The 25,672-nt window shown below is 39.9% G+C and overlaps 1 protein-coding gene across 1 annotated transcript in view; it reads left to right on the top strand.

The window, feature by feature from the left end:
* Nucleotides 1–4,738: 4,738 nt before the first annotated feature.
* KCNIP1 (potassium voltage-gated channel interacting protein 1) overlaps nucleotides 4,739–25,672 on the top strand; it is a 374,463-nt gene continuing 353,529 nt past the window's right edge. Inside the window, exon 1 of the mRNA XM_065030115.1 lies at nucleotides 4,739–5,637. Coding sequence (XP_064886187.1) covers nucleotides 5,550–5,637 — 88 coding nt within the window. The 5' untranslated portion in view covers nucleotides 4,739–5,549. The remainder of the gene's footprint in view (nucleotides 5,638–25,672) is intronic.

Raw genomic sequence — 25,672 nt, 5'->3', positions numbered from 1 at the left:
TCAGTCCATCTGGCTATATTTTAGTTTACCACATTTGAAAAACATATTAGTACATACTTCCTTGGGAGTCTAATGTATTTGTATTTCTATGCATGGAAAATGCTCAATATTAACACTGGTATTATTGCAGATAATAATGGCATGGGATATGGCATGCTGAGAGCTCCACCACACAGGCTACATGTATTCAAGTGAGGTGTCAGTTCTTCATTTTAAGTAGATCAACTTTCAAAACTGTTCCTTGAAGTCATGCTTTTCTTAGGGGCCAATAAAACTATAATTCTTGATGTGCTAGGTTATCTCAAATCTAGAGGAAATTAGGCTTGTAGGAACAATTGCCTGTACTTGCTAGATTTGCTTCCAAACAGATTATTTATGGTCTGTCCTGAGACAGCTGTCCCTTTGGGAGTGCAACGAAGATAATATGTCCTTGACAGCACTTGTGGACCTAAGAGAACACCTGGCACCTCTCCACATCCATGTCTGGGTGAGACTCGGTGCATATCATGTGTTTCCGTGCCTCTTCTCTCTGGGAAGCGGAGCTGGGTGCACAGGCTGGGCAAGAATCTCTAGAATGCTCCAGTCAAGTCTCCAGCTTTGACAATCAGGAACATAAGGTACCACTAGGCTAAAGATGAGTATGTGGAGACTGAAACCAATATCCAGTACAGGAGGCAAGATCCTGCTCTTTCTTACTTGATGTAACAGTGCATCATACCCACATGAAAAACTTCCTAAGAACATAAATTATGGCAAGGATTTTGAGAGGAGGTAGTTTCTGCCATGACACACTTCCCCAAACCACAGGGAAAAGGAGTGACTTGGATTATCCTTCTTAGGGTGAGAACTTTCTGGCTTCCCTGCAAAAGTATTTCTGCAGCCAGATATAAGAATAGACCCGACTCAATACCCAACTAGTTGATAATTGTTTCCCACAATGCCAAGTAGCAAAAACTTAGGAAAAGAACATAAAAGATATATATATAAATACCAGATTGTATTCTATGACAGTACACAGGATCTCTGATGGATCCCAGCCACCATGGCCTTTGCCTCTTTGGCCTCCACAGCATGATGACAATGTCAGTGGGATGAACTGGGTAACATGAGTGCTGTACCCTGACACCCTTGGCAGCAGTTAGCTCTGAAATTGCTCTTTCAAAACCTAATGCACCCACAGAAAAACAGGGATATTTCCTTTATGCTAGAGAGGGCTGTAAGAAAGCAGGGCATACAAGTTCACACTCTGTTCATGCTTATTCCAGAGATTACTCTTGAGCATTCGCTGTGTGGTTTCAAATTAAGGGATTAAACTTTCTCCTGATGCAAATAGGTTTAACTGTCTTTGATGTCAGTGGAAACTGTACTGGCTGACCCCCTGGTTGAACTTAGCTCATACAAGACTTACATACTCAGAGAATTTTTTCACCTCTTCTCCACCCACACTGTGATCCTGAATAGCAAATTAGGAAAGAACAATTTCCTACAATGTACTTTTGTATCTCTTTGGGATGACAATTAACTTGTTATGTAGTGTTCTCAGACTTTACATGCAGAAAATTAAACTAAGCCTGGGTGTGAGTGCACCAGTTACATTTCTGAATGTTGTGTAACTACTGTAGTCCCTTATTAAGCATGCTGAAAATCCATGTAAAAAAAATTAGAGGGCATATTCTGTATTATTTTGGAGTTTATTATATAAAAGCCTTCAGGGAAAAATACCTTCCCCTGCATCGCAAACTTCTCTTTGATAAATCTTTCTTTTGTATGCCTTTCTACCTTTGACTGACCCTCTTAGTCTTCTAGAAATACAGTAATATATAGAAATACCGTCTATACTCATTGTCTGAAATGGCCATTATAAAAAAGCTGAAACAGGACATAATACCTTTGTTTCTCAGTTGTTCAGTCATTTACTGAATACTATCTACATTTGCCTTCCAGCAGAATAAGCCGCCTTTGTACTTTCCCACAGGTAAGGGCAGTAATTTGAGGCCCTTAATGTTCAGTATCTTCCATTCTGTCTCATTCGCTCTTTCAGAGGGCTGATTTCTACCTCAAAACAGCAATTATAGCCAGTCCTGATTTTCCAACATGCTGAACTTCAAGTAAGCAGCCCTGTGCTGTTATACTGGCCCTTACAGTTGGGAAACATCTACCAAACATCATTATCCTCCTGCCTTTAAAGCTTGTTTTCCCATAACGGGTGCAAGACAGCATGGTTAGACTGTGCCACAGCTAATGATGGCCATGCTTTGTGCTTCCTTATCTGTCTGACTGTCTTCTTACACTTTGTCTGCAACATTTTTTAATAGGAACCATCCTATTTATTCTAGGTTTGTGCCACACCTAGCACAAGGGAGTGCTGGGACTTCAGGAGTCACTGTACTACAAATACTAAATAATTCCCTTAGCAGTACACTAGACATAGGGCAGAGGAGTTCAGTGTCATGGAACATTCACATGTTGTCTCAATGCCAGAGTAATGCATCCAGCATATTTCTGTGCCCAAGTATTTTTTTTTTAGGACTGTCAGTGTTAGGGGCTACATTTAGGGAGCCTTTTTGCTGCTGAAACTTCTGCTGGAAGCCTGGTTAATTCCAGCTTTCACTAAGCTATGGGGCTGCAAATCTTCACCACTCTACTGAACCTGCTGCAGCTTTTTTGCAATGCTGTGGTTAAGATGATCCACTCCTATAGGCTTCTGTACATTTTATTCCTTGTGGCCCATTTTTCCCTGTGTGATATGGGCCAAAAGAGGCAAGTGGATGTCTGAGAGGAAATCTCATTTTCTGTGTGAAACTGGAGGGCCAAAGAGGCTTGAAGTGCTGTCTGGGGCACAACACAGTTTACTTCTCCAACCATGTGAGAGCTCTCGGTTTTCATAACTTCATCTAATACAGCTCCTAGCACTTGTTATGCCCATTGTCCTACATTTTCCCCTCTCAAATTGTATCATGATGCATATATAAATGCAGTTAAACATGTTACAAAATTTTGACACAGAGATGTACTAATTAACAACCTGCTGACTCCTTGATTTCCCTATTGTCATTTTACTGCTGTATTAAAATTTATTTTTTCTTCTGAAGAATCACATTTCCAACTTTGAATTGGGTCTCTGGGAATAAAGGACACCCTTGGAGATGGCTTTATGAAGGAGTTACTTAGCACTGTGTTTTCCAAAAATCTATTGATTCATTTTGTGTATTCAGCCAAGGTTATCAAGCCAAGAATGATCCAAAGAAGTGGTTCTTGGCTTTTTCAACCCAGGTCTTGCTGCTGCCCTCCCTGCAAATACCTTCATCTTTTCTTCCCCTCTGTCCTTACATCACCCTGTACTGTTTACCTTACTGGTTAGAAATCTGTGGTGTGGGGTGCAGAAATATAATTTTACAAATTAAACTCATGTACCACCCTCTACTCAGCCCTGTATTTCTAACAGTGATCAGGAACGTATTTAATCTCTGCTTCAGTTTCCCATTCATCTGTGAAATAGGCGAACTCATGTTATATATAATAAAGGCTCTGCGATGTGTGGAGGTGAGAGTGTCAGGAACCACAAACCTTTGGGTATTTGCTGAAATCCAGGTGGGGAGGAGCAGGAGCCCTGTTCCCCTCCTCTGCCTGCAGCACCCTGAGTCAGTCAGCTGGCTGACTTCGGCCTGGCAGAGTATAATAAAGGAAAGAGCAAAGCCTTATGAGGAACTTACAGGAAAATGTACCTGAAAGGTTGTGTGGGAGCACAACCCCAAGACAGAGGCTGCAGCTGCAGGGAATGTCTGTGTGGGGCTGGCGGGAGCTTTCCCGCCACCTCACCGGCCCCGGGCCACCCCTCTTCATGAGCTTGCACCAGCCATGTACAGAACATTTACATAGATAGATAGATAGATTATTTTTTTTTTTTAAACTTTTCAGCTGGAGACTGTTAAATCTGGCAAAACAAACAAATAAACCCGGAAATTGAGTGTTAGGTGTTGAAGGCTAGAGGCAACTCATTGGAAGTCAGTGGGCAGCAAAATATCCTGTGGCTGACAGCTCAGCTCAGGGATAATTAAAGTCAAATTGTCTGTACATTTCTTTTTACGTGCTGATGTACCTTTTTCTGAGGTAAAACGAGGCGGTGGAAGCCTCTTGGAGCAGTGCTCAGTGGCTCCCTGCCTGAGGAGGAGGTGAGGAGGGGATGAGGGCGCTTCCAGCCAGGAGGGACAGAGTCGCCTATCTCACAGCAAGGTGAACCGCTTGGCAAAGCCCAAAATTTTGCCTGAGAGGAGTGTAAATTATACTGTAAAGCAGTTTAGTGCTCCCTGAGTGAAGGGGATTATTGTTGTTCCCTGAAGTGAAAAGCTGTTTGTTGTGCTTTTTTTCTCAGTAAATGCAGATAACTCAGCTGTTGCTGCTTGGAGGTGATGACTGGCTCCAGGTGGCTTCGTTAAAGACAGGGCCGATCAAGTCATCTAACGAGTGGCAGCTGGATGTGAGCACAAGCCTGAGGTAATCTGCTTTGTAACCCCCCCCAGGACAAGCAAATACTGCATTTTCGGAGTTGTTTGAAAACATCTGAGAGGTCATCCATGTGAATTAAAGCCTGAAGATAGCTGCCGTACTCTACCTAGCATTCAGGTGGGGTCAGAAACTCTGAGGCACCTCCACTTGGCTGCTTTATAGTGAGTATTCCAGGCACGCAGAAATAATTGACTGAACTAGAGAAGCCAGAGCTGTGGCTGTTGCTAGGGGATAAGCACATTGTACAGTAACAGGGAGCCTTGTGAACATCGGACGAGCACAACGTGAGGTACAGCACAAAAAGTAAAGGTGTGGAACAGCCCTAGTTACACAGAGGTGTGAGCGTGAGCCCCACAGGAGGCACATCCTTCAGTGTTGAGCAAATAACCAGCTGAGCAGCATCTTAGCTGGTAAAATTAAAAGAAAGGAGACTTTTTCTGGGCACAGCTTTGTTTTCCTACTTCTAGCAGGTTTTGTGAGGGAATACTCTGCAGCCTTCTACATGCAAAGTGTGAGTACAGTGTTGGTAGAATTAAAAAAAAAAACCAAACAAACTTATTTTTAGGATCCCTTGGTCCTGATGAGAGTAAAATTGACAACTTAATTGAAATCAGCAGGAAAAGAGCATCAGGAAAACGGTCTTCAAGCAGCAGCTGCTTTTGTTCGCAGCGGCCGCCACCCTGTGACTCCGGCGTTAATCGCTGCATTAGCAGCCTGCGCAGCCTGGGGACGCGAACCCCTCCTTCCCTGGGGTGCTGGTGCTCAGCGACTTCCAGCAGGCTATCGCGACATGGGTGTGCAGTCTCCGCCGGGAGGCTGATGGGGAGACCTGTGCCTTTAACAAAAAAAGGGGGATGCAAATTGCTCATCTGCTTCGGAGAGGCAAAGCTCGGTGCAGAGCCTGGGGCTCGCTGCGTGGAGCGGAGTTTTGTGCTCTGCACAGGCTGTCGGCTCAACTTCATCAAGGACTCGCTTTTTAAAATTATTTTATTGTTACTTCTGAACTCTGTAAGAGAGAAGAGCCTTTCCTGCACGTTTGAACCATGAGCGGCTGTTCGAAGAGATGCAAGCACGGGATCGTCAAATTTGCTCAGACTGTTTTTAAGCTCATCACAGGCACTCTCAGCAAAGGTAAGAGAAAACATTTCGGTTCATTCTGTTCTCTGCTGTTAGCTTTGTGGGGGGAGTTTTGTAGCCCTTTATTATTGTTTCTTCAGAGGTGTTCTGGTTTAATTTTGGGAATTGGCTGCTTTGATGTAAGTTGCTGCGTGCAGTGAAGGCTGGAGCTGTGCTGTAAAGCCTTATGCAGTTGTTTCTAACTTGTGTAGTTTATAACCTGTATTTGTCTATTTGCCATAGCTCACAACTGTACTGGGCTATTTTGGAGATGTGTTTCTGAAAGCAATTGATGTGCAGCTTTAAAAATTTAAAGGCTTCGTACCTGTCAGTAATCAGTACTTTCCTGTGTCGTTTTTACTTTACTTTTTTTGTTTGTTTGAAGCATGTGTGTACTTTAGCTCAAAATCTAGGTCACTGCTTGTGGCATGCATTTGAGTACCTTCCATTTATCTACATTTTGCTTGTCACCTGGCCCCTGTGTGCCTTACCATGAGCAGGTGGAACAGTACCAAACTTATTACTGCTGTCCTCTTCACTAAAATCAAACAGTTAACCAAATAAATCTTCTGTTCTTTGTAAATCTAATCGTTCCTGTGATGGTGCACAGAGGTAAGTTGTTACCTTGTTCTTGTTGGTCGTTCCTTTCATAATGATGCTTCTCAGCACCACCCATGGCAGCTGATTAAATGAGTATTGGTGATCAATTTGGGAACTTCTGGCAATAGTAAACCATGTTATACCTGACTGCTGTTTGCCTCTTGAAATGTGGACAATGTTTAGGTGAGGGTCAGACTTCTCCAAGTTCTGTGTGTGTTTGATTGGATGGGGTGTGATTTTTGGAACTGATAATACAGTTCAGACTAAATGATTAGCAGAGAGATTTGTGTAAGGTTGAAGAGTCTTTGTTATGATGTGTTTTATTTAAATATGAAGCCTGAAGCTTTTTTAATGTGTTCACAGTGAAGGAGCAAAATAGGTTATTTATTTTTCAGTTAAGTTTAGAATCCTCTGAGGTATGTGGCTGCATTTGCTGTCGGGAGCATGTGAGTTCCTGCGTGAATTGTAACATTTAAGTTGTTCTTAGAATAAACTAAAGGAGTCTGAGGTGACTTTTACAATAGCAAATGTGAAAGTGCCAAGAGCTGTCCAGTGTAGCTTCCTTCTACAGAAACTGGGGAAACTTATTAAATCTATTTCTCTAGAAGAGAAATGTAGTTGTAAGACAGCTTTCTCACATTAACCTTACTGGCTTTCGAAAGAAATCTGCCTGAGAAAATGTTTGTTTCATGTTAGGAATACGGGACAGATTGGTTGTTTTTACAATCAAGATTGGTTTAAAATGGCATCTTCTTGTATTTAATTATTCTTTTTCCACTTTATTTTTTTCACCCCCCGTCATCTAGAGGCTGTCAAACACCAGCAGAGGAGAGATTAAAAACTTGTAAATGTCTGTCACAGAAAAGAGCTGTCAGATGTTGGATATAATTCATGATTAATGCTAGGATGTCTCTTTAATATTAAAAACAAAAGAGAAATTCACAGAAGAAAATACAGTGGAATATATTACTTATTTTTGTGGTAGGGAAGAGAAAGTCGTGGGAGAATGCTGTCTGCAAGACCTCGTCCTCTACAGCACATCAGTGTAGTGTATTTGGTGTATTTTGTGGGGTTTTTAGGAGATAATGGAACATGGGGTGTACACTGCTGTATTTACAAATGATTGACAATAAACTTTGTTCTGTTTGTTTGAGCTTCCCTCAAGACAAGGGGAAACCTGTGTTCTGGTGGCATTTCCCCATGTGCTTGTCAGTTCATCTAACAGGGAGTTTTCAAGCAGTCCTTGTGCCTCTACTTTGGCAAAGGGTTGCATCAATATTTGAGTCTGACATCAGAATAATACTATACAGAGAGCTAGACGTTAGCGTATAACACGTTCAAGGCTTGGTTCCCCCCCCTTTCCTTGTGAAAGATGCCAGCGTTGCACTATCATTGTATGATACTGTTTTCTTGGCTGTAAAGACAGTTTTACCCACGCCTTTCCAATGGCAGTGTCTCATTTCAAGCTGCTTGGATTAGATAAGAGAGGCTTCCTAGGATTCAAAGAATTTAAAACTCAGATAAACTTTTTTTCCCGGCTCAGCTGCTTGAGTTTTGAACTGGAAGAACCAGATTTAGGAAGGAATAAACCACGTGAATGAGTTTGTTGCATAGATATTGAAGACCTTCTGTAATTAAAATAAATGTTTCTGTATCATTACTTATGAAACTCATAACTAGAAAGAATTGACTAGAAATATTTCTCAGGAGTGTTGATTTCAAAATGTTGAAGTATGCACATTTATCCCAGAGGTTATTGTTTAGTATTTATTTTACTGAAACTTCTGCATTTAAAGCGAAGAAGTATAAACTGTTGCATATTGCTATCATTATGGTATTTCTAACTTACACTATATATGTGCTCTCGAATATGCAAGCATACATATCCCCTGTGTTCTCCATCCCACTCCTGTCTCATTTCCTTCTTACTGTTTAATGTGTTATTTGTGTGGGGGTTGTTTTTTGGGTGTGATTTTGGTTGTTTTTTTTACTTGAAACGCTTTTTACAAGGAAAATACTTGGGGAGGCACAGGATTCATTTTCTTATGCTTCCATCTTTCTGAGGGTTACTGTGGTGGGAGATATTACATCTCATTGAACTGTGGACTCTTTAGTTGTGCTGTATGGCTTCTGCTTGTCTTTAATATTTTTCTTTCCCCTTGATTATTTATGATAATAAAATGAGGCTGTCTGAGCTGTAGCTGTGAAAACCTTCCTTTTGCAACAGGGTGTGATGGGACAGCCGCCTCTCTTCAGAGTCAGTAAGGCAAGAGATACACCTGGTACCACTGTGTTTGCCAGCCTATTCTGTATGTCCCGGTTTAAATCTATGAAGTTGTAAAGCCAAGAAGTTCATAGCTGGTACCTCTGCAGAGCTGGACTAGCACCAGCTTTCCTTACAGTGTGTTCTTGTTTGGAAAACCTTGGTAGCAGAGCAGAGACCTCTGCTGCTGTGTGAAGGAAGTCCTCGGCCACCAAGAGCTCTGGGTGGTGAGATATATGCATTATAGACCATGTGCCTGGAGAAGTGTGCCCCCTTACAGCTGGGGAGAGCAGAATAACTCATTTATTCTCTTTCATTGTTTGGATGGGGTCCAGCACCTGCAGGGAAGAGACCAGAAAAGGCTCTTGGAAGTGTGTGCTGATGGACAGTGTGCGAGCAAAAGCCCCTTGTTACCTCCATTGCAGGGGGGGAAAGATGTTTTATGTGAGGTTTGAGTGTTCTTTCATGTTACCTCTGCTGTGGTGCATGATGAGGTAGTTCATCCTTCTTGCCGTGGGATCAAATATGGGTGGTAAGAATGAGTTTGGTGTTCTCTGTTGAGCAGAATAATTAAACAAGCCTGTGTGTGTGTGAAGATATTGCTGATGTCGTTTAAAAACCTAGTACAGGAGCGCCTTGCTGAGTGACTAAAAATGAAGCTGGAATGAGACCTCTTGGATTTCTATTAATGTGTTCTAATTATCAGTACAAGAAAAGCAAGATTATTTTAGGGACCAACTCCTTCAAAATGTTCCGTTGCAAAAGATAAGCTACTGCAAATTAACGACCCTTTCACCTTTGTTTCTGAGGTGCCCCTCTTCTAGTTGTGCTATTAAAATGTTTGCCAAAGCCCTTGTTTCCGTTTTCTTGCTTCTCCCATCTCAGTTCTGCAGTGCATTTCATCGGGAACTGGTAATTTGTCTGCTTTTCATAGTTTTAATTGCCTAATTATCTGTTTCACTGGAGTGATAAAGTCTTCAAACATCTTGCTTTCCCCGTAGCCTTCCCCAGCATGCAAGAAAAGTATTCTGAGTGTTTCCCAGCACTGTGTCCTGGTTTGCTGTTTCTTTGTGAATCCAGATTATAGCGAGTCTTCTGAGATGTTCTGTGAGCTGGTAAGGAAAGCGCAAAGTCCCTTTTAGTCCCACGCAGGCTGTGTCTCCTCTCAGTACAAGTCACCCTTGTGCCTTTGGAGCTTGTTGCCACTGCATCAGGTTTGTGTTCCTGACTCCAGCCTCTGAAAATGCAAGGGTAGGGTAAATCTTGCTTGATGCTCTTAACGATGCAGGAAGATTCCTTGCAGTTGTTCAGCTCATGCCAGGGTTCCTGCACCTGTGTGACAAATCAAGATGTTTTGATTCTCCTGCTGCTGTGTAGCCCACCTTCACCCTTTGAATTCTGGTTACTGCCTTGAAATTTAGAGATGCTGTGATTCAGAGGGCTCTTGTAAAAGCTCTTCTGTGTCAGTTCTCTCTTAGTAAAACTTTTCTGAGTGTTTTAAATGTTCTTTAATAAGGAAAGTGGTTACAGAAGCCAGGTGAATAACATGCTTTTACAGAGTGGGGGTAGAGCTTTTCCGTGTGGAAAGCCCCAGTTAGAGAGGGGCAGAATCACTTTCTCCACTGTGCATTCTGGAGAAGAGCCCACAGTCCGGCACCTGATCCTGACTCTACACAGTGAAACTCTCCAAATCCATTGCATGGCGGGTAGAAACCCCTGCATGGTGTGTGTGGTTTTATTTTGCTTTTTGAAAACCCAGCATACCCAGTGATATTTTCCTCATACTGATGAATCCTTGCATCTTTGAGCCACTCGGCAAAATTCACCTGTATTTGGCACGTTACACGCTTGTATGCCTATGAAAAATGAACTGCAAATAAATATATTTTCCATGAGGGCTGCACTACCCGACCAATCTGAATGTATGTATGTGCATTCCACTTCTGTCTTTTGTCGGGACTGAGGTGTATTTTAAGAACTGAGAGTGAGGGAGGTGCTAATACTCTAGTCTTCCTTTTAAATCTCTTTATAAAGCTTTGCTTGTAGAAACTAATAGCTCTGCAAATGTATGGCTAGCGGCGTGTGCTAGAAACTTATTAAGAACTTAATTGTTTGCAGCAGTGTATCCCAAAAGATAAGTATGTGATGTTACTTATTCAAAAACCAGAATATTTTCTTCTGGGAAGCTATTGAGGAATGTTTTTAATGGTGTTTTGCAATAAATGTGTGTAAGTTGTGTCTGATAGCCAGGAATATTGTGGAATCTTAGGTATAGTTAGACAGTCGGGTTCTCTTCTGTCATCTAAACTAATGACAATTGGTGTAACAGCTGCAATATTTCTGTTCTGAACATGCTTGAAAAATACAAAGCATATCACTTTAACTTTCTAAGTCTGTATTCAAGACCATAGTAATAGACTTTCTCTAGACAAAATATGTGTAGTTTGGGGTTTTTAATGGTAATTATTATTTTGCATAATTCATGAATTAATCTGCAGGTTAATTAAAAAAAAAAAAAGAAAAACCAGTGAAGTGGTGATGTTAGATTCTATAGCACTGGAACAACTTATAAAAGTTTGGTATCCTGTGTAGGGGGGAGACTTTTAGGTTTTTTTGGTGGATTGGGTTGTTGGTGGTGGTTGTTGTTGGTTTGTTTGTGCAGGGGGTGTGTGTGTTGTAGGTTTTTTTCTTTCCTTTTATTTTTTCCTTTTTCATAATCAGTGGGTTAGACAAGAATTATGTTACTGGCAAATGGGCTAAGGCATTTATATCCATGCTATAGCTAGATTGATATGTTAATTTGCTAAATAAATTTTGCCATTTAAAGTGGTGCAAATTGAACATGCTACAGTATAGTTTGACCTAATTGACCCTATTACTGTTCACCTAATGGATGGATTTAAGTGTAAATGGATAACTCTTGAAGATGGCTTGACTTAAGTGGAAAGTAGCATGGACTAAATCATCCTAAAATTTGTTTAAATTAGCACAAGAACTAATTTTAAGATGTAGTTTTATCTCCAGTAAGTTATTTCCAGTAGTGCAATACTAAAGGGTAACTATAAGGTTACACAGGTCTGTCTTTTCTATGCTCAGAAACTAGTCTTGAGCTGCAATTTCACTGTGTTTAGGGCTATAGTCTATATGCATTTTTATGAATTATTCCAGGTCTGTAGAATGTTTTGAGATGTTGATCACCTTGGTGCAAACAACAAAACATGCTCTGGTGTTTCTGCTTCATGCTGGGTGCCTGGTAAAAATAACTGGTTTCCTGAGCAGGAGTCTCATTCTTAGGGATACACATGAAATTCTGTCCTGACTCTTAGTTATGATGGTATCTGTGGGATTCCTTTTCTTGGGTCTTTGCTGCTTTAGTATGACTAGTAAAACTCATAAATGGTAATGTAATGGAAAGCAGGCACGGGAAGGGTTTAACTATGGCAGCATTTAAGCTCGTGATGTAATTGTAATGAATATTCATGGTCAACTTCTTCCACATTTGCACAGCTTTACTAAAAACCAATAGCATGCATATATAATTTGACTTCCACTCCTCAGCTGGCTTTAACTTCTAATTTCATTCTTTGTAATGACTGTTTCACAACATTTGGCTTGCAGGGCATGTGGGTGGAGTACATTTAATGCTGATAACTAGAAGCAAAGTAGTCTGAGGTTTAAAATAAGAGAGATTAATGCTTTCTTTTATAAATGAGAGACCTGGTACAGTAGACTTACACTATAGAGTGAGAGAGAAATCACTGCTACAGGCTTGATGAGGTGCTCATCTTGTAAAGCCAAAATAGAGTTTTGAGAGTGTAAAAATAAAACCTTGTTATATAATTTACATAATTGCATCTAGCAAAAGTTAATACAGTTTTAATCTATTGCGATCTGAAAATTGTCCCAAGCATTTAAAAAAATCTAGTAAAGAGCAAGTGTTTAACTTGCCTGCTTTTGAAATTTTGAGTGGCACCACCAACTTTTAGGTAAATTTGCCTTTCAGATGTGCAATAATGGTATGATATTTTTCTAGTGCTTTCCTTATGTTGCATGATATGATGGTGCTTTCTTTTCCCATTTGTAACTTCTTGTAGCTGAAAGAATGTTTGTTTTTGTATTATTTCAGCAAGATTCATGTTTAAACTAAGTAATGGAAGGACATGATGAACAAATTTCCATTGTGAAGGGGTTACAGTGTGTTTGACTCAGTGAAACAGCAACTGTCTTATATTGAAATTGCTTTCCAAACTCGGGCTCTGAAGCATGTAGAAGGCTAAATCTACATAGAAAATGAGATGATGTGGAGGTTCTCAAACTCTTGTCTGCTTCCTTGGTCTTCTAGTGATGAACAGCTGTGCCAAAGCTGCTGGTAAGTGTGAGGAAAATCACATCAACTCTGAACAAAGGTTTTTGGTGCCCTCATGGAAATCTGAATCCCAGAAAGAATTACTCAACTCAACACCCAAGGTCATCTGTGGAATTAGGTCAGGGAGGGGTGACCATCTTCTAGGGGTTTGGGTTGAGCTGTTCTGCTGAAGCTGCTCCAGTTCATGGAGCTGATTAGACAGCAACAATTTAGACCTGGAATGCATGTATGACCGATGCTCTGCCTTTTTCTGACCCTCTTGTAGCTTTCTTGCTAATGAGGCCAGGCCATTTTCCTCTTTTTTTATGGGCTCCTGACTATCACACTTTGAAAATCTCCACTGGCTGAGTGGGCACAGGGTGACCAGCAGAGTGGACTTCAAAGTCAGGATCCAGAGAAGTGTGTTACTTATTTGTCTCTGTTGATCCAGCTTTACTTGTATAGAAACTCACCTGAATGCAATGTAAGTGATGTGATACTTTGCCTGCCTGAAATTGTTCCTTTATGTTATCAGACCTTGCGATAAGGGTGTTTGCCTTCAAAAAATACAGTTTTAAAAATGTCTTTGGATTGGTTCTATTTCCATATGATTTGCTGCTGAGGGTGACAGGTTCTGGTTTTGGGTGGTGGTTTGTTTGTGGTTTTTTTTTTTTTTTTGGTCTATACCCTCATAGTTTTGGTATAAATGCCATTTATTTTTTAATAAATATTGTTTCATCTGTGGATTTTATTACTAAAATGTTTAATGCCTCAGGTGAATGTGTTGCATGATGCTTTGTGTTTAAGGCAACAATTCCCAATAGTATCAAGTACCTTATTCAGCCTAAATTAGAAATGTGTGTTGGTTACAAATGAAATCAACAACAGGCACCTGGGAAAGCCACACTACTGGGAATATCATTCTATGTTTTAAGTGTTTGTGTATGTTCATTTAGAAAGATGATAATGGAGGATGATGTTTGGGAGGGAGTATTCCAATTAATTAAGTGCTCCTTGTGTGTGCTTTTCACTCCTTCTGCCAATTCACAACTCAACAGCAGTTTTCCTGATTTGTCTGTGGTGCCGTTGGGGCTCAGAAAAGAGAATGATAAGGCCTATGGGATCTTGCTTCTGGTGTCCATCAGGTGTCCTCTGGGAAGGGGCAGGGGAACTTTGAGCTTTGGGTTCAGTTTAGCGAGCCAACGAATTCCCATTCTCTTAATTCCCAATATTGCTGTGTGATATGGGGAACAGGAAGACAAATTGCATAGATTAAAATCTGGAGATCTGAATAGGTTATCTGCTGAAATATGTACACTTTAACTATTCGCAAACATGAGTTGCTGTTAACAGCTTGAGTATCTGCTTTAGTGATAATAGAGTAAATGATAAACACAGATCATCTGTCTTTCCAAGAATAATGTAATCATAGATAGCAATACTTAGAGAGGTACAGTCTGGTTGTTGCCTTTTACATTCACAGCTCCTCATGGTCACCCATGAAAAAGTACCATTACTACTGCATAGTAAAGCTCGGGACAGTTTTCAGCAGCAGCCTCTGATAGTCCATACATGTTCCAACCATTGCATGCAGTTCCTGGAGTAAAGATTGTGTGGGATTTTTATCATTTACATTTTGGTAAAGATAAACATTACTTTAGAGGAATAAGCATGAGATGATCTTCATCTAAATGTTTAGCCTAATACTATAAAATATGGCTCTTGCCCTGTCATCTTGAAGTAGTAAAACTGTAGCTGAATGTTGATTAAAACTGAGTAAAAACCATCTGGATTCAGTCTAAGAGGAGGTCAACAGAAAGGAAAACCACATTTCCAAACATAAAACTGTGGGAGAGCTAAGTAAACATAAAACTGACAAAAGCATTAAAAGTGAAATAGACTCCTCAATTTCCTACTTAAGGTCTGTTTGCTGTGGTGTATTGACATATATATATATATATATATATATATATATACACACACAAACTTTTTTAATCCCCTGTCTGTAACATCCTATGTATATGGGGAGTAGCAGTTCTTTAGGTTATCTGTTTCAGGGAAACTGATAAATGCCCAGAGTTTTTCTCTTGGCTCAAAAATGTTTGCATGCAAGCCTCTCAGTTGTTGAATTGTGTGTTTATGCTGGTACCCTGAAAGGAGTTTTATCACTTGTTCCATGAGAAGCAATTTGAGGTTCAAAGAATAAAAGCAGTGCGTAAATGTAATCCACAGGGCAACCGTGGGAAGGCAGGATGCTGCAGGGTAAAATTAATGTGCCATTTCCTGGTGGTGAGGTTTTGTAAATGCTACGCCAGGAAAAGAATAATATTCCTGATAAGTATAAATATTTCTCAAATAGAAGAATCTTGGGTTTACGCTTGAAAAGGACAGTGTAATTTCCTTGAGTCTTCATCCACTGAAAGTATTTCAGTCTCCTTCGTCCACTGTTGTAGGTCCTAAGGGATAGATAGACAATGTTTGAAAAACTGATCTCTCTTTAGGTAAATATGTTCCTATGTCTAAACTGAAGGGTGTTTCTTAAATATCTTAGGAAGAGGAGTAAGATATTTCAGAGGAGTTTCTAGATTATTGTGAATATGATTCTGGTTCTTTCAAGCTTCTGTTCAGCTGAAATTTATTACTCGATCCATGTAGAGATATATAAAGTAGATTTTAAAAACACGCACACATTTTCATGATTATGTGAAAATAATTGGTGTACTTAATACCGCATGAAGAATCCAGTGAGTGCTATCACTGAAGAAAAGAAAATAAAACCCAGCATTGTGTTGAAAAACCTAATATACTCTCTAGAGGTGTTCCATTCTGCTGCCTCAAGTCCAGTGTTTCCTAAGATGAAATAAACTGGTGAATTGCACTTTAAAATGATAAAACTCAAGTGACTTTCTTGTGGTATATTTGTGACCTTTTGGGTTGTTTTAAATGTTCCAAATTAGCTGAAAATAGTCCCAGAAGCCCCATGAGGAGCTGCAGAAGAGGATGCAATGTTCATGCTGGGCAAGACATCCTTTGATTTATATGCAGAGTTTTTGTTGTTTATTATTTTTAATAAAGCCTTTATTCTCTAGTTTCAAAGGAAAAAAGTATTCTGGTGCACTTCAAGGAACACTGCACACATTAGTGTGGCTACAAGGCCTATAAGTGCTTGCTTTATTGAAGAACAAACCACCATAAACACCATTTACCTTTCAAGAAGTGAGTGTGGAATAGAGTTTGGCATGTGTGTCTCCTAGCAGTAGCATCAAATGAGCTTTAGATTTGTAGCCATTATTGTTCCTTGCTAGATTGCTGGTACCCAGCTCATGGACATGGATGAGATCTGCAGAATAGCACACAGAGAATGTTCCTGTTGAGCAGAACATGTTTAGGTATTGGATTCCTTTGTCCTCACTCATAAACTTGACCAATGCTACTGCACTATCAAGGGCTACATGTGGCAGAGGTGAAGAGTTTAATCAAATCTCTGCTCTTTGCCTTCCAGCCAGGACACACATTAAGCTGCATGAAGTGGTGAAGTGGCCACAAGTCTCTTTGCCTGCTGCTTGCTGCCACTTTGTGATGTGTGCAGTAAATTCTGTTTTCCTGTAAGCTGAAATGTCTCCTTTCAGTGTGTTGAAGTACTTAACTGTAGTGTTTCCATCAATTACCTCTTTCTCCTCCAGTTATTCGGCTATAATTTAGCCCCGTTGTGTGGTTTAACAGTTAACTGATAAAATGTGGATAAAACTAAAACCTGAGAAGTGGCCTATGTGAAAAAACAAACAAATGAATAAAAACCCACTGCCAACAACAAAAACCACCCCAGAACATGATGCAAACATGGCAACTTCCTTAACTTGTTTGTATCAAATAGTCCTCTCTGGGCTAAAAAAATATGAAGCATGCTAGTTTTGAAAGCAAGTCAAGTAAGTTAGACTAGAAACAACTAAACTGTGGCTGTTCTTCCAGTTTGAGCACCCTTTTCACTTTGGAGCTTCCTGATGTACACTTCAGGTTATCAGAGTAAGGAAAAACAACTATAACATCTGTTTCCAAAGTTTTGTATCCCATCTGAAAGCAATTACTTTCCATGGGTCCTGTTCCTACATCCTCTTTAAGGTAGAACATCCCTTGTTTTTAGACAGTGTAGTTCCATGTGTACTTATCACGCTTTGTAGGTGCTCCAGCAGAAGCCACAAGCCACGTACAACTTGAATAAATCATCACCGTGTCTATACTGAACTGCTGGAGTGGTGCAGTTACCTCCCTGCATCAAACCAACCCTTCACGCCATAGAGTCTGACTTGGAAGTCACTTGGGAAGCAGAAGGTGAATTTCTGAAGGAGGTTGTGTGACATCATTCCAGTTAAATCTCACCATTAATTATTTTCTTTCCGTGTTTGTATTTTTAGCTTCATTCTTAAACTTTTAATTATCAAATTGGACTGGAACTTTAACAGCTGGAACTTTGAGATACTTTTATTGGTTGTGTAAATAAAGATCTTCATAGGTTTTCTTTTATCTATATATACTTCTGCCATCAGTGTCTTGTATATTTCCACTTATATTCCTTTGTAAGGCTGCAGTAGTGCTGTAATGTAGTCTACGTTTTCATCCCCCATTCTACTTTATGAAAAGATATTTCTAAGCAAGTTATATATATATTACATTAGCATGCTCTTTATGACCAAAGTTGATAGTAACCTCTTGGCAATAAATACCCATATATCGTCTTAGTGCATATATAAAGGACTGAGTAGTTGGCAGTTGTATAAATTCAAACCAAACTAAACTAGTAGTGTACTGTGTACACAAACAGCAGTTGCAAGTGCATCTATTCCTCTTCATGAATTGAACTTGCTCATGCTGCCATAGGAGTGCCTTGTGTTGTGCAAACCAAGGAGCAAAACGATGTTTCCTTACAGTAGTTGTTTGTAGGAGATCAAGGGCAGGCAGCTGTCCAAGAGCTCAGTTCTTGGGCCCTGAATTCTGAACTCAATGGCATAAGGATAAAGAACTAAAACAGATAAAACGACTTGTGGCTCAGAAATTGGAAAATTGTATGTGACTCTAAAACATCTCCTCATAAGACAGCTTACATAAACCCCCCATTATTTCACAGTGTTTGGCATTAACACAGAGCTGTAAATGCAGAGAATTAAATTAAATTGAATACCACTACTGCAATAATATAATTAAGTCCAGTAACAAAAGCTTCCTCTTTTGCAAATATTGGCTTTTGTTACCAGCCTTAAACCTCTTAGAACAATTCTTATTGACTTACCCAAGTATCTAAAGAAGTTTCAAAAAACAAGCTGCTTTTAAATCTCTAGCTTTAACAAAGCAACTACCAAAATGTAGCCTTGTCTATGTAACCTGAGCTGCTCTGGCACTAGGAACCCAGAACACTGATGTGTTTACAAGGACTCGGCGAAGTAGTATTAGAAACTACTTCTTGAGGTATTTTGTGGGGGGATCTATAATGAAATAAATATGGATTTGGTGACAGCTGGTAAAAGTGTGGTTTTGAAGGCGAATGTGCGTTGCACCCAGCTCCCTGTTTGCCCTCCTGTCCCTAAGCTACGCAAGGGTTGCACAGGGGATGTACCTTGTGGCATCAGACTGCTGGAGGAGAGGACAGGAACGCTCTCCAGCTGAAGGGGAGCCTGAAAAAGCTGATGACAGGAGAGCGGAACTGAGGCACAAGAGGCTCTGGCTGCTCCCGGCTGCTTCTCATGACAAGGGACATTGCCATTAGTTTAGGACTTACTGGGAAAGAGACATAATGGTATAAGCAACTGATATCTTTCATGCAAAACATTTTTTTTTTTAAGTAAAATATTATGTAAAGGTATCCCCAACCCCTCCTTTTTTTTTTTTTTTTTTTTTCTCCTTCTAATTTGTCAGGAGAATGACTGCAATTCTTGTGGTTGACATTTGCTAAACCGTTCTCTCTGCAAGCCCTGGGTTGCAAGGGACTCTTATTTTCCACTTATCTGCAGCAACCTCTCTTGGTGTTCTCACTGCTTTTTGCTTCTAACACTGATAAAACAAGCTATCAACAGGTTCCTGATTTGATCATTTCATAGAACAAGTATCATCCATTTTGTAATGTAGCACAGCTATAATACTTCAGTAAGATTGCCCAGGGGACTTGCTGGCAGTCTTTCTGGTTTTCACTCGTCTTTCCAGTGGAGCTGTATGTAAACCAGCATAGATATATCAGCCAACCAAAGAGGAAGATGTATGGGCTCTAAACGATGGAGTAAGAAAGTAGAGAATGAAGTTGCCTAAGGGACCAAGGAGGAAGAAGGTCTGTAAGCTTGAAGAGGCACGAAGAGCCCAAGCAAAGAAATACTCTATGCGAGCAACTGTCTTAGCGCAACTTGACCAACAGGCGTGTTTTCCCTGCTCCAGCGTTGCACTAATATTAAACAATGCATTACAGAGCTCAAAGAGCTCCCTTATGTGTTTCTTAAACAACAAAAAAATTGCTGAAAAACAAAACAAACCAAACTAACAAAAAACCCACCCAAAGAAAAAAACAGACCTGCCCAAGCCAAATATAATTCTGTGAAGCAGCTTTTAGGTTGTTTTTTTTTAATCTCATGGGAGCAAGGGGAATGTGGTTTCTGTACACCAGCAGTCAGAGTTGTTTCCAGGTGGTTTAGAAGCCCTAGTGAACTATAAAACAATTAAGATGAGTTACTTTTGCTCTCTTTTTTGAAGTCCTTTGTGTAACAATATGGTGGGGTTTTTTGGTTTGGTTGGTTGTGGGTTTTTTTCGTGGTTTGTTTGTTTGTTTTGTTTTTTTGGGTTTTTTTTCAGCTTAAATCAACTGGCTTATATGCATGGAAATACAATAATGCAGACTTCTCCCTTTGACTTTCTGTGCAGGAATTAAAGTTGGCATTTTTTCTGATGAGACCAGCAACAGCATGGGATGGAATCTCAAAAAGGAGCTTTTTTTCTTTTTGGTCCTGGTTTCAGGAGAATCATCAGAAATGGTCACGTTTTTTCTGTGTTGTCTGCTGCAGTGCTATACCACACTGAAAATACTGCATTATATCCTCAGAGTTTTTCAGCTTGCTCAATATTGAAGTTTTAAATTTTCAATACCAATTTTATAATTGCATGAGATGTCCATGCTATTAGAATTATAAAATGGAGATTTCGGTTTTGAGATGTTGAAGTAGGAGGCCAGCAAAATGAAATCATTTAGGTGCTAGTGTCTAATTTTAATGGAGAAGACTGTCATAACTCAGGAATAGCTGAAATTTATGCTCAGTTTCAAGTCCTCTGTGTACAAAACTGTCTTGGTCGCTGTCTTCCAGGTAAAGCGTGGACAATAATTTAACTTCCTCGTTATTCTCCATCCTTGATTTTTGAAATGGCGAAGCCCCATTTCTTATCTGTAACTTAAACTTTGTATCAACCTGTGTGTGTTTCCTTTCTAAATTCACTAGTTCATTAATTTTTATCCTTGCTTCTTGTTGAATTTCCAGTAATATAGTAGGAGAAAGCCAAGAAAACTGTCTGCTGGAGACATTTCTTTTAATGATTTTTGTATTAGTGCTACCATGCACCTGCATACAATTCATTTGGTAAGAAGGCTTTACAGGAAAACCTATCTCATGCCACTTGGCAGAGAAGACACACTGCTTAGTTGCAAGAAGTATTGATTGTTTTTAATTTGTTTGGTGTACATTAAGAACCAACTTTTACATCAATTAAGGAAGAGAAGTGCAAGAGGAGGGACTCTCATCTCCCCCCTGCCGGGGCTGCTCTCCCTGGAGCGGTGCCGGGTACCAGAGCAGATCCTGGTCCTTGGGCAGCTGGCGAGGGAGCCCAGAGATCTGTTTGCTTGGGATAGCAAACAGCAACGAACTTCCTCAGTTACTCAATGGGAATCATCTCCCCACAAGCTGCAGTTCGAGAGGGTATGGTTGATTTGGCATTGGAAAAGCACTTGGTGCTGTCTCTTACCTGAGTCACATTTCTTTTAGAGCTCTGGTTTCATAGTTAACTATGGTTTTGTTTTATTCTTTCATGTTTCTTCTGTTAGTCCATGAACAATCACCATGTCTACATATCAGCTCTTTTTTTTTTTTTTAAAAAAAAAAAAAAAAAACATTGAATCACAAATACAAGGAAATTCCTGCTTTAGTGCTGTTCCCTCACCCACCAGATTTTGAATGAGTTAAAACTTCAGCCAGTTTCCCTGATAATTTCTTCCTAGGAGGTGTTTCTTCTCAATAGGGTGGAGCATAATCTGTATTTGAAGACAAAATTTCAAAATGACAGTAATAGATCTAAAGATGGCATCTCTTTTTTTAATATGTTATTGTTTATTTAGGTTGAGAAGTGGAAGAAGGATCTCTTTTCTTGCTTCCTTTAAATTTGTTCAATATTGTAATGCCTTTGTCCATCACAGGTGATGATGCTGTGTTTTATTTTTTCTTCTGTAATTTAGAAATTTGTTTATGGATTGAAATATTTTAAGAGAGTGACACAAATATTAGTGATAAACCTTGATGCAAGACTTTGTATTTAGATTTGAGTCAGCTCAAAAACATATTTTAAAGATAAGAAAAATAGACCGCAAGCAGCCAGGCTATTTAGTACTGGCTGCACATCTGAAGCAGTTTAATTGTTAAAGTAATTCCATTACAGGTGCAGAATGAATTATTTATGAAGAAATTTGGAGCAGACTTAGTGGATTTATAGACAGGTATGTTGGGCTAAGATCTGCTGACATCTGCCATTGTGTGTACACAGGTATCACTGTGGCACTATTCCATTTTCAGATCAAAATAACTTCAGGCTTGGTTTGACCAGGTAGTAAAGCCATTTCCAAGTGTTGCACTGGGGTTGATGCCTGTGGCCCTGCACCCTTGTGTGGGGAATATGGATGAGGGTACTGTCTTTGAGACCCCTGGCATCCTGTCAGTTGCATCATTGAACAGAGGCATCATTCAGAGCAGGCTGAGGGTTATTGCAATAAAAGAACTTCCAACATTCAAGCAATGTATGGAAAGTCACTTGCTTGGTGTAGTAATAAAGAAAAAAGGAAAAAGCTTGTTCTGCTCATCGTTCTAATGGGGGATCTCTTGGTCTCTGCATGGGGTTCCCAGGCTCCATTGCAAGAGGAAGATTCAAACAGCTAATGAAATCAAGGAGCAAAAAGTTAATGACATTTAATCAAATTCATTAAACTTGGAAGTAAACTTTTAAAGTATATTGTCCTCACTCATCCAAAATGAAATGTCGTAAATGCAAATCTCTTCTAAACACCCTTGTATCCTCACTGATGTTAATGAAAACCTATGTGCTGCTCATGCAGTCATGCCTGCTGGGAGGCACTGGGAAGACGGTCACTGGCTGTCACTCTCAGCACTGCAAGATAAAGCCCAGCTTTTCTCCCAGCCTGGCAGCTGTGGTGCTGGGGAGGTGCTGTGTTCTGTGCCATTGCCTGGCTTTCCTGAGCGTGCTGACAGGAGATGGAGGACAGGAGGAGTAAACTTCTTTCTCTGTATTCTTACCAGTAGCTGGTACTTGACGCATCTCTGACTGAATATCCAACCGATCAAGGTGAAAGGACCTGTGTTCCAGACCTGGCTTTGGGGCAGGATGGCTGTGTGTGTGTCACTGGATGCTCATCACTATTCCTGCACTCGCCAGCAAATGCAAAAAGGAGAATGTAGTATTCTCTATAAAAATGCTGTTGTTTTCCTATTATGCAAACGGAAAACACACTTTGTTCTTTATTGGGTGGTATATGCAATTATTTGTATTCATAGTAATTTATAGACAGTCTATTTCCAAATGGTTCTGTTGTTAAAATGCTTAAAATACTCTGAGAATACATGTTCTATGCTGGCTTGCAGCAATTCACTTACTACCAAAGTTTACCTTATATCACAATAAAACTATATTGCAATGTATATTCAATATACATTGTACAGACTTGGAGGTTTTAGAGCTGAAGGAACTTCAAGTTTGCGGTTTGAAAACATTGATGGTGAAAAGTTTGGTGTGTAAAAAGCAATTTAATAGCACTTGTGCTGTGAAGAACACCCAATAAATACATGTCAGAATGCTGTATTGCATGCTGCTTTTCAGAATGAATTAAGAAGTGAACTGTGCAAGATGCCAGCCAGCAGGAGCTGATTTGAGAAATGAAGGCTAATGGCTGCCTTTTTATTACTGGACTTTATAAAGCATCGTGTATTTATTTAACAGATAATGTTCTGCTTGGGTGCAGCCTTTGGTAAAGGGAGCTGACTCATGTCTGAATGAAATCTTTGCTCCAGTCTTGTGCAGGACTTGACTGATTGCCTTTTCATAGCCATCTATTTGATTAATAATAAATAATGTCTTCTGGTAATTTAAGCTAATTGAGGTTTTGGCAATATTTGCGTATTGGGAAGGAGAGATCAGCAGGTCCTTACTTCCCTAATTAACCTGTGTTAGGGTGAGAGCTGAGGTTCTGTGTGAATGCAGAAATCCGCAGACTTCTGTGGAAAACACAAACCTTGATTTTAGTGGTTGTAGGTGTTTAACATCCATGCTGAAAGTTAACCTTTCTTTGTGTTAAGTCTGAGTGCCACAACACCCTTTTATTAATTTAAGAGCTCGACTGGTCTAAAACTAACCTCATAAGGCAAACACTGCTTTTCTGTGAGCCAGGTCCCAAGGCCAAGGTGGGAGCTGGCGTCCGGATCAAAGGGAATGTTGTGCACCTAGAGGAGAGATCGTCTTTGGATCAAATTAGCTGGAACACTGACTCAGCCATAAGAGTGCTCCGGTGATCAAGCTTTTAGGTGTTTTGGGACAGTTAATTTCAACCTGTTGGTAGACTCAAGCATTTCAAGGACTGTTTCAGGGCTGGAGGTGATTCAGCAGCCTGACCAAGAGCTGGTGCCCTCATTGACTCTTATCTCAGGATTAAATAGGAATTGCCTGTGTGCCAAGATCTCTCAGTTCTCAAGAGTACTATGTGATCAAGCAGCAGTTGTCTGACAGCGTTTAAAAAATACAGGTTACGGCATGTTAACACAGTAGATTGTTCACAGAGTAGCTTTGGTTTCTTGAGCAGAGGACCGGTAGGATGGAGCATATCTGAGAGCTTTATGGGATGTAAAAATAGAAAATGGAAACATTATGGCTTGTATTGTGGAGAAAGGCTGTTATCATAACATTTCTTCTGAGACACGAAGTATATCAAGTCTGTAAAGTTTGGGCTGTTTTTAGTTTGTTTTTGTATGTTGCATATTGGCTCTTTGCCTAAATGGTATCGCATAGGATTTTCTTTTATATTTTTCTATAAATGCCTGTCAGAAGATGTATTACACTAAAAATTTAAACCCACACAGCAATATCATGTTTCAAATGACACTGCAGCAGTAATGCAGAAAAGATTAGAAATGGAAGTTAAGATTTAATGTGGGAATAGTCATGATTAATGACAGACGTCAAGGTTTGCTTCCGTGAAGAGTGCCTTTGAATTGGTTGGATTGATTAGTCGTACATGGAGCAGGTATGGTAGTTTTTGGTTTTCTCTTTTGGAGAAGGCAGTGCAAGGGAAACGATCCAAGTTACAAAAGAAAAAGAATCCTAATTATATGGCAGGAGGCTTCTTTGATTATGTGCGACGCATACAGTTGACTCCTTGTTATGGAGTAAGGTGTGAGAGGAATGTTTCACTGGGATTCACTAGTGCTGGATTCCAAAATGAATAGAAGTGAGAGGGGAGTCTTATTTTAAAATGGTAATATGTGGTTAAAAGCTATAAAAATGTAAACTGTTTTTTTTTATTCTCTGAATTCAATGCAATAGGGTTTTTCTCACTTTGACCTTAACTGGCTAGAATTTTTCAAGTCAGACTTGTTGACTGTTATCTCTTAGTTCTCTTTTTTAATGAAGAATAAAAGATCAGAGAGGCAAAACTGGAGTAGATCTAGTATGATTTTTAAGCGTTAAATTTCTAACAGGTTCCCTAAAGAATGGTCATATGTGAAATACAAACTTCTCTCACTGCGGTTTTACTTTTGCGTACACCCTTTGTTCTGCTATTTCCTTTGCACAGAGTTGGATGCTGTTGCGGATGTCTTCCTTTGGAATTTTGTAGCCTGGTTTTCCTTACGAAATGAATTGTGCAGGAGGGACACCAAAGTGAGAAAATGTGGAAAATAGAAAAAGAAATCAGTGCAAAAGCAAAACCCTACAAAAGAGATAAGTTGGAGAAGACAGAAGAAAATAAGTACAAAAAATAGCCCCAGTCCCGCCTGTCAAGGCAAGGCGAGAGTCCCATTTGTTTCTGCCAAAGATGCATACAAACAGAAACAAAAAATTGCCCTGTTTTAATGATTTAAAAGAAGTATTAAAATACAGTTTCTGCGCTCCGATCTCTGATGAAAACTCAGCATTAGTCCTGCTTATCTCTTCAGCTGTGTTCATGGGTTTAATGGAACTGGAGAACAAATTAATGTTACTTAAAACAAATGTCTTACAGCCAACTTGTAACTTCTGCCTATAATGTTGTTCTTTTTCCTTATTGTTTGCAGTTGTGTGATGAGGGGTGCAGAGAGTATGGGAGGTGGGGGTGTGTGGACTGTCATCCGGGTAAATATGTTGTTACTTTGAAAGATTGTGACTGGCAGTTTTCAAACGCTGTTCCCGTCTACTGTACTCCAGCACTAATTATTACATTTATTACTACAGGTACAGATAAGGGAGTCAAAAGTTTCAGTCTTAATTGCGCACTAGCTTGAGGCTCTTGGATCTTTCAGCAGAGTGGTCCTGTGTCATCAGTTGAACAGGCTGTTATTAATTTTATTCTC

Source organism: Columba livia, chromosome 14, assembly GCF_036013475.1.
Source record: "Columba livia isolate bColLiv1 breed racing homer chromosome 14, bColLiv1.pat.W.v2, whole genome shotgun sequence".
Taxonomy (NCBI): Eukaryota; Metazoa; Chordata; class Aves; order Columbiformes; family Columbidae; genus Columba; species Columba livia.
The sequence above is the reverse complement of the archived record's forward strand: the minus strand, read 5'-3'. Positions and strand labels throughout refer to the sequence as shown.